The following is a 14,264-nucleotide window of genomic DNA, read 5'->3' on the forward strand; positions in this document are numbered from 1 at the left end:
AATATCGTCCACCGGGCGCGAGTAACAATTTATTATTGCATTGTAATGTATGTAAGACGTATATTATTATCGGCCGCGAGTTTGTAATGCACGAGGGAGGCGTATAGGTTGTATATGTTATTATTATTACGACGAATTGTGATGGCGACGATGTTGATGACTATAATACGACGACGATGACAGACGCTGCTGCGGCAAAGTGCGTTCACCTTGCCAAAAATTATTATACGATCCGCCCGTGGCTGCGCGGATAATGCGTACTTGATGATCTGCCGCCGCAGCTCGGTGATTACCGGCCGCGCACGAGATGAACAAACGCCAAAATAGGTGCAGAGTGGCCTATAGATTGTAAAGTGTGTGGGGGGGGGGGGGGGTAAAAATTACACACTGCTAAAGAGAAGAGAAAAAAGCCGCGGAAGAAAAAACCAGAAATGATTATAATATAATATTGTTATTATTATTATTATACGTGCGAGTATTATCGCGCGATACGTACCGTCTATAATACGCGGCCGATCATCAATCTAACTCGCGCGCGTTAACGTGTAATCAAATCATATACATTTTATTTATACATATATAATATATAGTATACTTGTATATACGTATATAGTATACTGGTATATACGTATATAGTATACAGGTATATACGTGTATATGGTATTTACGGTGTTTGCGCGAATAATATTGCGTTTCGCTGTTTTGCACATTAGTTATATAGGAAAAGGTATACATATATATATAAGTACACACGCGGTTTTGACGGTGAAGACTGAAGAAAAAGTCGATAATCATGTTCCATATAATAATTATTATGTATAGAATCACCACGGACTCACCTAGCTCAGCTAGTATATCTAGCAGTCTTATTATTAGTTGTTACTTATTACTACCTATACATATTATAATATACTAGTACTATTATTATTAGGTATTATCATCATCATCATCATCATTATTATCAACAAGGTTTACCTGGGTTCCTTATGATCACCGAATCGATCAGCTTGCCCGTAGGACTCGATGGTAAGGACGTGGGTTCTTTCTTGATGCTGTAATAATAACAAATATAGAATAGCCAAATTAAAATCGTGTGCATTGCGATATCGACAGAGAGCGGAAAACATCTATCTATTTGGTACAATATACACAAATCAAATCATATCGCGAGCTCTCCTGCCACGCGATACATATATTACATCTAGCTGGAGTAGGTACCTATATATAATAATATTATCGTATTATAATTTATAACATAACACATTGCAATGATGATATTATACTAAAGATAATAGATAATATTGGCAATAGCTAATAGGTACCTATAATACGCATTATACATATGTGCGTGAAGGGTTGAAAGTTTAACCATTGGTTGAACAAAAAATGTTTTTATTTCACAACCATTACACTATAAAATACACTCACACCAAGGGATGTATAGGGTACCTAAGTCAGCACCCCCTCTCCCTTCAGATTAGGCTCACGAGTATCTTATATTTTACATTCGAAATTTATTTATATTTTTAACTTCTATAGTATTAATGACCACCAATATTAGTGTTAACACTTTATAACCCCCTCTTCATATAAATTATCTTTGGCGTATCACGTGTCATATCACATACATACTCACATAAGACGTGAATAAGCCTAAAAACTAGATAAATGAATGGAAACCGATCACTGTTTGCTATCGAAATTACGAATTGTATTGTGTGTATATACATTTTAAATATCAGTTTATTATAAAAAAATAATTATTTTGTATGGAATTCAAACGTACGTCCACTGTCCACTGCGACCCACAAATTACACCACTGCACACCTCACGTTTCAGACACATCGCACATGACATAAAATCATAATATTATTAGTGGGTACAGAAATACGTGCGCGTTTACATTCTATACTATTATTACTATCAAGCGGGGCCTTAGGGGCGCCTACACAATATTATACGAAGGACCATCTGTATAACATATAAAATGTGAGCGTGCAGTCTCGCGGACTTACCTGATGGTGCTGACCGACGGAGGGCTAAGCGGCACCGACGACGACGAAGACGACGACGAGCTCGTAGCCTCCATGAGAGCCTCCAGACATACCCGCACAGAGTCCGGCGCAACCCTCGCGACACACTACGCGACCGTGCGACAGTGTAGCAGTGGTGGCGGCGGTGGTGGTAGCAGTAGTGGTAGTGTAGCGTAAGTATAGTACCGTAGGCGGTGGTGTTGGTGGTGGTGCTGATGGTGGTGGGTATTAGTTGTAATGGTTGTAGTAGTGTGCGTACGCCAGCTAGTGTTATGCTATCGCAGCGAGACCGGCGCACGAGGTGGCACGGCGGCGGCGGCGGCGGCGGCGGAGTAGAATATCGTCCGCGCGCGCAATACCGTCGGCCCGCGCCGCACGCGCTCTCGAGCTTTTCTCGCGATCGATAACAGCCGGCACAACAATGTAATAATACGCGAGCTTACGGACGACGACGAGCCGCAATTGTATATATACGTGCATACAAACGCAACGAAAGCGGCAGGCAGACGGGCAGATATATAATGTTGCTATCATTTATATTTTATATTTTCCCTGTCACCTCCACCCCCCGCACCCCACCCCCCCGCCAACCATCCTGTCGCAATTACTTCGCCTTCGATGCCGCCGCCGCCGCCGACCGTTTCCAATTTTATTTCCATCGATGATGGCGTCGTTATTCTTCGATATTCTCATTTCTTCCGGAACGGTGGTAATACGATTCACGGCGACCAACATCCGGTCGTAGTACTCATAATATTATAATTATAATATTGTGCACTTGGGCTCGCGTCGTGTACGACGTTATAAGCGATATTATTATTGCACAGCTCCGACACGCGCGTATTTGCATCGTATAATAATTAATAATAATATTATGGGCTATGGCACATAATATGTGGTGGAGTATACGTAGTGCACGTCATGCTATAGTGTCTGTACAGTGCAACTTGTCTGGCTGTACACTGCAGCAGTACTCCGCGAAAAACAATATGAGACGACATAGACGGAAATCGGTACGAGTAGGTAGTTTCCAAGTTGAAACCCTAAGCTATGAGGAGACCACCGGCGCCCAAGAGTGAGCTCAGTCCCTAAGAATTTTAAAATTTTACAATTTCTAACTACCCATGGCCAGCTACAGCTCAGCGTACATGAATATAAATAATACTAGGCGTTGTCCGGGATAAATGAATCTATAGTTGGCAATCCACCTGCGGTGGATATTAATAACTAATAAGTAATTTTTCCAACTATTTTATTATCTGTAACCAATTATTGTAACCCTATAATTATAATAAATAAACAAAAAAATATTCGATCTTTTAGAGCCGAAACAAAATACATGTGTGAGCCATCATATAGCGACCTATATGGGTTAAAAAGCGAACCTACAAATCTTCCCCAAGTCTCAAGGAATCTATTGATATAACTTTTATTGAAAATGGTTCAGTGGTTTTTGAATTTATAGAGGACGAAGGACGAACGAACAAACAAACAAATGAGTATTCATTTTTATATATAATAAGACTATAGCGCTTACCAAGCAACGCTTCGCTGTTGATTGATTTCAGTATAATATATACTGTGTAAATGTATAATGTAATATAATTACTATAAGTATACAGAGTGTATCAAAAGTCTTCATCCGATTTCAAAAATTTATATTTATTTTAAAAATGAAGATATAAGGGTGAAATAAAGTAAAATAGGTAAGTTTTATTAATCAGTCAAGCATTAATACATGGGTTGCTAACGTGTGATTAACCGTTGCCGAACCATGTCAGTTCGTAATCGGATGTAGACTTTTGAAACACCCTGTATAATGCTTTGTCGTCACAGTATTAAATGGAAAATATTTTAAGTATTATAATAGATTTTTGTATTAGATTTATTTAATATTTACACAAAACAAATGTAAGACAATGATTTTTTTGTGCATTAGCTTAAATTTGAAAAATTGTATTCAAGTGCTTTTGGATATACAATTTTTTTTATCTTTCCGTCTTTTGCATAAACAAATACATTTTTTGTCTGTCCAATTCGTGAGCACAGGAAATATTATAATTGACCATGTGTGACGGATATTCTAGATTTAATCCACACACTTGAAGCGATTGACCTTGTGCCTTGTTGATGGTCATTGAGAATGCAATGCGAACGGTGAACTTCGGTCATTTGAAATCGAACGGCATGTCGCGATCGTTTGGAATGATGGGAATCACGGAATCAGCATATCTTCTCCGTTTGACTTGTCATTCAGAATTATCACTTCGATGACGTTTGACATCAGCTTTTTGACAGCAAACCTGGTTTTATTGCACAATATTGATGAATTAATGTTTCGCAAAATAATTATTGGTGTACCGATTTTGAGGGACAATTTGTGCGGTGGCACACAACTACACAAGATAGGTCCAAAAAATTTAAAAGTTCAATTTTATAATTTAAAATCTCTTCCGCATTCATGACACTATCAACCGATTTATATGTGACAGACTCGCCTGGAAGTTATTCGTGGATTTCGTGGTTTTTGTCTGTCAGAAGTCATCTGCTTTGAAAGTTGGCATATATTGTTCATAGAATACATTATTGGTTCCAAAGAATGTATCATTTGAAACGACAAATTGTATTTTCATATTTTTGTATAAAGTGATTTGAATCGGCTGAGTTGCCAGAGAGTAATGATAACAGAGGTTCAGGTGGTCGATGCAAAGTCGGAAGTTTAATTTTGCCGTTTGCTCATCACTTTCTTGGTGTTTCATTGTTCAACTTCCGTGCGCCGCAAAGCCCATATCTTATCCATTTTGCTGATGTATACACTTGTATGCAGACTGTAGTCGTAATTTATTAACATTGTACCAAAATGCGCCAAGCTACAGGTCAAAATACACAATTCGTCGGGATAGTATAGTTCTTATTCGTTCTACTTTGGTTCTTACTGATCGTTGGTCTTCCGACTCAAATTCACGCAATTTATCGACTTGTAAACAATCTGCTTCGTTGCGTGCTATTGTTTCTCACTTATTTGAGAAACTCGAAATCGCTTTTTGTTTCATGCTCCAAAGTTAGATCTACCAATTCTGGCGGTATAAAAATGAAAAAAATAGACTTACAAAAAAAAAATACAAAATTAAATTACATCATTTTTGGGCGATTGATTAATTGATCGACTGAAACGATTTATAGTGAGGCAAAATCTCACGGTCGACTATGAGCGATGACCAAAAACTATAATGATAACTATTTTATTATCTGTAACCAATGGAAACCATTTAAATAGATAAAACAATCGATTTGCTAAAGCTGAAGCAAAATGCACGTGTGAGCCACCTAATTAGCGACATACATGTGTTGAAAATCGAAGCTACAAACCCACCTTCAATTTCGAGAAATTGACTAACATAGCTGATTGAAAACAGTCCAATAGTTGTTGAGTCTATAGAGGACGAACAACTAAACAATTTTATATATTAGAAGATATAGGTATAAATGTATGATAGATATTATATTAGTATATTTAATTTATTATATTATTATTTATATTTATTTATATATATATATTTATATTTAATTCTAATTTTAGATGATGGCTATAGTCGCCGGACTTAGTTCAGTAAAAAAAAAACTATATGTTTTACAAACTCAAAAAATACACAAATAGATCACCCCTGGTTAATATATTAAATGTATTGGAATTATATAAAAATAAAATATATGATTAAAAATCTTGATAATCTGTAGTAACTATAATAAAGTAATATAGGTATAACAATAAGACAAATAATAATACAAATAACACAAAAAATAATAATAACACAAAATAAATCTGGTGGCTATTTGAAGTTTGAGCGGAACCGATTTTTATAGAACAGGAAGTTAAGTAATTCCAACACATGTATTATTTAATTTAACAAACAATTAATCAATTTTTAGTCGAACTAAGAAAATTAAACAAACTAGATATAATAGTTGTGTTATAAGTTATAACTTAATGTTTACAAAGATTTTTCATTTTGTGTACACCTAAGCATTTACACTCGCTATTACCTACATATTATATTATCTAGCCTATCTATAGGAAGTAGGAGTTTGGTTTTATAAGTACTTAGTAATGCCGCCGAATCGCACAGAATACAATAATATCGTCGAATCGGATCTATATAATATCTACTCCGAGATAATAATATTAAATACGAACGGTGCAGTATAATATAATATATTGTAGACGTGTGTTATGGTGATGGGGACATGCGTGTGTAGACTTTCGATGGAACTAGACCTTTAATCGCGTACAAAGAAGCGCAGAAACAATTTCGTCTGTGAATAACACAAGTACTGAGGTACCCATGAACGTACATACACGCATGATCGTACGTGGGTATAAATAATATATATATATTATAAACACAATGTATGCTTCATTAAAATTTCTTTTAATCTAATAACAACAAAAAAGCGTGGATGGGATTCGAAAAATGCGTTGAATTGATTTCAAAGTAAATTGGTAGTTATTTAAAAAAAAAAACGCTACCTATTCAAATAAATTACTAAAAACGCGTATACATTTTTCAGGAGACACATGAATGTAGGTATTGTAAAAATATGTAAAATAGTATTATAATAATACAAGTCGAAAATATCACTATATGGTAACATGTGATATTTCTGTCAAAGCTTTGATAACCGATGTACACAATATTTACAATTTACTTGATGTTATAACTATAGGTGATATTCCCGTATAAAATGTTTATTTACATTAAATTACTTTAAAGTTTGTATCTCTTTTGGAAATAATTGGGTGTACGTACCTACGTATCCCTTGATATTATTTAAATATTTCAGATTTTTTTTTTAACTAAATTTTAGTAGGTAGTGATTAATATCTACTTATCACAAAATTACTTTTTTTGCTTACAAGACATTGCTTTTTTACAGAGAAATGTGTAAAATATAAAAGAAAAATATTTATAATACCAACTACAAGCATAGAAATATTAAGTAATAAAAAGCGGGAAAGTGGATGTCGCTCTGCTGTACAGTAGGTTACCAGTGGGCCAATCGTCAATGTATAATGGATTATATTAAACTTGAATTCAATGACATAATATCATTGCATATTAAGAAAAACGATTCTGAGCGGAGACGGTTTGTCAGTCTTGACATTTTATATTGCTATTATAATTATTATAGCCTGCAAGTTGAATTAATATTATAATATTATTATTTTTTATTCGTTTCTATGGTGATAAATGATAAATATGAAAAAAATTCTAATTACAAAAAAAGTATTTCATTTAAATTTTAAATGTTGTTAAGTATGGTTTCAAGTTGTTATTACGTCCAATCTAATAATAACATTTTACAAAATTAAATGTGGTTCAATTATTGTTTTTGTTTTTTTTTTAATTATCAACTCTACTCCTTAACTCTTACAGCAGTTTTTTTTAAATTAATAATATCAATTATGTTAAATGAAAAATATATTACTATACACAGATATTATTATATAACTGTAGAAAATAACTTATGGTTTTATACTTTTGTCGTACCGTAAACGACGTAATCGGTAATTAAAGATTCGTGTAAGTACTGGAAAACTATTGTTATATACTTTTAGTTTTATCTTAAGGCTTAAGCCATCAATCTATTCGTATAACTAAAATAAGTTTATATATTTTTAATACAATGTACACGCGTTTACTCGGTTTATATAGGTAATAGGTACAAAATAGAATACAATAAAAATAGAAGTATTTTTCAAGACTTCAGCAGTTGTTAATAAGTATTAAATAAAAACGTTATGACTACACTGAATAAATTGGAAATGTGAATTAAGCGTAATATTTAGAATATTATGCTTTTTACCGTCGGGATTTTAATAATTCATAAACTATTGTATAATAATAAATTAGTGTCCAGATTTATATTCTGTTAAAATATTAAAATATTACGTTTATATGCAACAAAAATGTATGAACTATTCCCAAAATATTCTCACAAAGATAAATTATTTTAATTTAAAAAACAATTTTTAAAAATCTCAATCATTAATATTTATTAGTAACTGACAATCAAATATAAAGTAATAAATACTAATAATAATACAATCACTTTAATATAACCTCTAATTTTTATTAAATGTATTCAAAATTAATGACACATGCAATAAAATATAGATACATCAATATCAAAAAAAAAATTAATATTTTAAATATTTTATTAAATTAAACAAAATTAATATATCATGCTGTAAAGGTTATAATTTCTAAATAACACCAAAAAATAATGAGATATGGGTACAAAATGTTAGGTATTGAAGAATTTACAATACTACACTTTTCCAAATTGTCTGAAATGAAGTTTATTCGATGGTATTGTCTCATATATGCTTATCGCTCTACATTTACAGAGTACAGACGTTATAGGAGCGTATTTTAGGTCTGTGACCATATACCTACTAGGAGATAAATCTTGTGAAAGTATCATATTGCTGTCCTTGCACAAAACTTCAAAAATTTGTTCCATTAATTGAAATTCTTAATTCGATTGCATTAAATCCATGTTCGTTATGACTTGTCAAATATAGTGTTTAGAGATTATTTTACTGGAGCATAAGTTAGGTTGGACAAGTTGACTCTTGGTATAGTCGATAGATACCTGTAGTCAGTACCGACCTATAGGTACACTATTTAGCACAAAATAGTGTCATAAATAAATGCAATACATTATTAATAATAAACGTTCAATAATATATCCGCCTCAATTGCATTTCATTTATAAATAGGTACGTCCTTCTAAAAACATCAGCTTTAAATAATTTGTTTTTAAAAAACGATGACTAAAAAAAAAATGAAATGTATTGTTTTTAAAATAACACCTACGTAGGTAGGTACTACAAAAATGTGTCCAAAACAAATTAGTTTAAATTGTCATCTTTGTTTATGTGACTTCAGTGTCTAACAGATCTACCATTAGTTTTAAGTATTGTATTTTTCAAGCTTGAACTGACGAATATTTTATGTATTTCAAATTATTAATGTGTACATAAGTTGTAAATCGTATGGTAAATTTATCGTACCTACGTCAAAATTCATCCCTGTCAATTAATCACTGTATCAATTAAGTACACGTCAATAATTTACCACATAGTTATAATATATCATATAAAATTTGAGTATAAATAAATTCGAAAATGGTATTTTGTGAATAAGTACCTATGGTGTCGTACTTTTAAATGAACAGGTTTGAAGGTTAAGTTACACTAACTGAAGTTATAATATTACTTAATTTGTTAGATAACTTGTAATAATATTTGTATTGATACATAACTCTTTTTGTTTGTTAGGTATACCACAATTATTTACGTCTTGAAGTGTAAATGTACAAATCTACATTTTTTTTTTAAAATTAAAATGATTCTATTATTTATGTTTGGTTATCATAGTTTTTGGTTTAATATATACCAAATCGTTTTTAATTTAAAAAAAGTGGACACGTGGGTACCACTCTACTGTACAGTAGTTATAATGGATGTGTTATATTTGAATACAATGATAAATATAAATATATTAGATAAATTTAAATCATTGTAAACGAAAAACGATACTGAGCGGTTAGCGTAGTCCTTATAATATTATTATTTTTTATTCGTTGCTATTATGATAATCAAATCATTAGAAATTAAAATCCCATTTTTATTTTTCGTAATTGGTCGGTAGTTTTTCTCGACGCTTTCTAAAACTACTTGGAGTTTTCAATTTTGACCTCCCAAAAGTACCAACTAGCTTCACTTGTCTATAAGAAAAGATGCTGATCTCAAAAATCGAAGCATACTTACTATCCGAAATGTTTTTGTTTTAGGAGGTTTTAATTTGTGCTCTTTTTTACCAGAAAAATTATTAATTGACAGGTATTAAAATTTAAAACAAAATAATTCTGAAATCAATAGATTATTCATTTCGGCAGTATATTGAGATTATTTTTTCCAACCTTTACGTTTTATATTTGATACTCATTTTTATGATTTGTCCAAATAATTTAGCAAAAGGGTAAACTCTGCTGACAAATAAAATTAGTTTGATTTCAATATAAGTCTCTTGAAATATTGGCACATTAGACTATACTGTTTATATTCCTTAGTAATCGACAATTAATATAGTAAATATTATAGTGCCTATACGGCTATACAAATGTAAAACATTTTATTATAATTAATAAATCTATTTTATTTACTTATGAATTATGATTATGTATAATCTTCAAACAATTAAAATATGTATGTACTTTCCGTACAATTGAACTTGAATGAACTTTATAATCAAAAAAATACTATTCTAAGTGATGACAAAACATTAAGCCTATTTTATTTTAAATGAACAAAACAACAGAAGTTGCATACGAAATTGATAAAAGTTGAAGACTCTAAATGTTTTAATAAATATAAATTGTAGACGAATATTATATAAGAGATTAATAAAAAATAATATTATATACTTTAGAATGTACCTAAAATAGGATATTAAATATGTATTTTAGTTATCACGTGGATGAACATATCACGTACTTATATAAGTATATTCATATAAAGCATATGCAAAATGTATATTTTATTCCTTTTATACGGATAATAGTTTTATCCACTCTCGTTAAGCACTTATCAGAAAAAGTGAAGGTACAACTCATTCAAATGTATTATATATTTATATTTTTACGAACGTTTTTTAATAAAGTACAGCAATTATAATGATTTTGTTTTATATATTTTTTTTCAATGTCGTCTATATATGAGAAAAAAAATGATTTTTTCAAGTTTTAATAATTTCTCCAACGTTAAAATATATTTAAAAGGCTTTTTTAAAAAAATGTTGTTGCTGTAAAATAAAATAAAACTAACCATAGCTGCAGGAGAGCAATCGGAACAATATATTATAGATATAAAATGAAAAATTACAGACTATATTATTATTAATGCACGTTGAAGGATCTCGAAGTGTGCGGGTATATGCTGGGTGCTTCACCGTCAAGGCGTCAATAACATTTCTTTTACCTACTAAATATTTTTGAAATAAAGTTTCGGAAAAGATTACTGTGGCTATAATAAATAGGTACCTATAATATTATATTGTATCATAAAATTTATTATAGTTGGCTTACCACACAAAATAAAAATAATGAAAGTTGTGTATCGTGTCTCTTAAAATATTCTTAAGTATTAGGAGGTATTCAATTATGGGGAACTGCTAAAAAGTCGAACATTTACAAAATGCAAACGTTCCAATCAATATTACTTCGTATAATTATCAACGCTTCCTTCTATGTTACAAACCATAGTCTACACTCAGATCTTGGACTACCAACTGTAGCCGATGTGGCTACATCCTCCTACAAGCGGTACCGCTCTCGCCTTACAAACCACCCCAATCCACTTATTCTCGCCCTCAATTCCGCAAACATTCCTGGCAATCCACCGAGAAGATTAAAGAGGCACTGGTGTCGCTATTTAGCTAGCTAAATTTGTTACTTAAATAATTATATAATGATAAAAAATTTAAAAAAAAAAATCATTAACATAAGTATGTATAATGTATATATGTAAAATAACCTAATAAATTCCGTCGAGCGTTACTGCTGGGTAGCTACTCCCCTCACATCGTCAAAGCCAATTGTATTCCATATTTCTATCCCATATGTTCATTGTAAATTATTACAGATTGTATATATTTAAAAAAATGTCAAAAAATAAAAGGTAGGAAATTGCTTAAAACTAATAAAGTATAAATAACTAATCAAATTTAAATATTTTAAATTTGAAACATGTTACATTCCAAGTAATTTAGGGTTTAGGCTGGAGGCAGGTGATGCATTAAATGCATACTATTTTATATGGTGGGCTGGCGTGCACGCGATAAGTATAGGAAAATATGCGGTAGGTACGTAACACCTTGTACAGCATAATAGCATATAGACATAATATGGTATACGGTACTAACCTACCTATACCGATATACTGTGCGTTATATCTATGATGTATGTATGTATTATATATATATATATATATATTATATATGTAACACACGTCGCGTGATGAAATATTAAACTGACAAGTTAAACAATGCGATCAAGTCGAGCATCATATACGCACAACGGGTAAGCAAAATAATTAAGGCATGTTCATAGATGCACGTGCGTGCGTGTGTGTGTGTATGTGTGTGAGTTTTCGACGGTGTGATTTTAATTAAACTGTTAAAGTAGGTAACGGAAACCCGTGTTTTCACAGCGTAATTGTGGAATTCCACCAAAGAGACGAGACTATACAAGAGAGCTGAGCACCAAGTATAGCACCTACCTATATATTAGCTATAACTTGCTGCGCTGCACTGGTGTTTTTATATAGCACTTTTTACGCGGCCTTTGATCACGTCACAGCCAAATCGAATTTTGTGCAGGTGCACATAGGATTTTTTAAAAAGCGATATACTCAACACTTAACTGTCAGACTATGTAAAGACAACATTGAACATCACACACAACCCTGCGCCCCTGCAGAAGCGTCCCTGGACCCATTTGTTGGGTGGTTTGCAAAAATTAAAGGTTTAAAGTTTAAACATAGTCTTTGATAATTATAGAAATTTGTTTTTTATATCGTACCTATACATAATTTATATTACCTATTAATTATTATACATAATACACATTAATACATTATAATTTATATTACAAATAAATCAACAATATTAAAAATAAATTATTAATGTTTTTCATGTTTAATATTAATACAATTTCCCATATTGGTAAAGAAAAAAATTAAATCAAATGAAGATGAAATTAATTATAATTTATGATTATAATACTTCATAAAAACCGTAAATATGAAGATAATTCTTGTTGGATCAGGTGTCCCGTTATACGGATTTTTTTTAAGAAACTTAAGGTATCTATAATATATACACTGCTCTATAATATATAAATATAAATAATCGTAGCCACAAAACTATGCTCTGTGTTCAGTGTTCACATACGACACCAAAAATATATTATTATGGATTATTATGAATATTATAAGCTTTACTGTTGTACTTGTTTTAAATGTTTAATTGTATAATATACATCTCGAGTTATATTATTTACTGGTCGATTATATCCATCATAATTTCCTATTAATTGGGATAAAAATCTAAAAGACTAGCCGTGGCCATTATTATATTATTAACACAATTACACCTACCAGTGAGATTTTACGAATAATATGAAATAAATGAGAAATTTATTATTGTAATTAATTTACGACTAACTGAAAATATGTATCTATAGAAGCCAGAACTGCATATTCAAAATTCCTCCAACCCTCACAAAATCACTTTTCCCGGACCCCATCACATCCACCAAAAATCTACTGGACTTCTTCAACCATACGCTTGTCTTATTTACAATCTAATCCAAACAAACTAAACACAAATTTAATGTAAATCAATATTAGCCTAATATTTATTAACTAGTTAATTAATAATTAATTCATAGTTATGACGGGATAGGGTGGTTTAAAAAAATAATCGATGATTACAATAATAATAATATATCGTATACTCCGAAATAATAACCCAAGTGCGAACGCATATTGTACGACGATGGCCTGTATTATATATTATTTGTACCTGCCTATAACCACCTACCTATAATGTGTAAATAATTTAAAAACGAATCAATATAATGCAATGAATAGATGTTATGTGTACGACAAAAAGTCCAAACATTTTACCGAGTCGAATCTGGTTGCAATATATATTAACAAAATAAAATGTATTTTAAAGTATATAATAAATAATAATATATTGTAATTGTGTGCGTGTGCGTATGTGTTAATATGTTACCACTTAACGTCAATGATGTAATTTTGGTAATAACGTAAGTGCCAAGACAATAACATCGATATACAATAACGTCAATGGCTAAACTAGGCTTAAGCAAATAATGTATCTAATGTAAATCAAATATATTTATAATATAAACAACTTTGGCTATAGGTAAACACACAAATCAAATTTATTTTATTTAGTGGTACAACTGGATGTGTTATATTGCCACTTTATAGGGCATTATTTTTTTCTAAACACATCGTTTACCTACTTTTACAAGTTTACAACCCATTTTGCAAAATAAATTCATCTTTGTATACTATGGCCTTTTGGTCCTATATACTATTCCGTAGTCAGCAGCATTCCGAAGGGCCTATT

At 31.3% G+C, this 14,264-nt stretch overlaps 1 protein-coding gene across 1 annotated transcript in view; it reads right to left on the minus strand.

Annotated features, from left to right (window-relative positions):
• The window catches only part of LOC132940769 (ecdysone-induced protein 78C-like), a 67,404-nt gene extending 65,207 nt beyond the window's left edge, over positions 1–2,197 (minus strand). The window contains exons 1-2 of the mRNA XM_061008508.1: positions 2,017–2,197; positions 976–1,052 (exon numbers count right to left, since the gene is read on the minus strand). Of these exons, the coding sequence (XP_060864491.1) occupies positions 976–1,052; positions 2,017–2,090 (151 nt within the window). The 5' untranslated portion in view covers positions 2,091–2,197. The remainder of the gene's footprint in view (positions 1–975; positions 1,053–2,016) is intronic.
• Between the last annotated feature and the right edge of the window lie 12,067 nt (positions 2,198–14,264).

Source organism: Metopolophium dirhodum, chromosome 3, assembly GCF_019925205.1.
Source record: "Metopolophium dirhodum isolate CAU chromosome 3, ASM1992520v1, whole genome shotgun sequence".
Lineage (NCBI taxonomy): Eukaryota > Metazoa > Arthropoda > Insecta > Hemiptera > Aphididae > Metopolophium > Metopolophium dirhodum.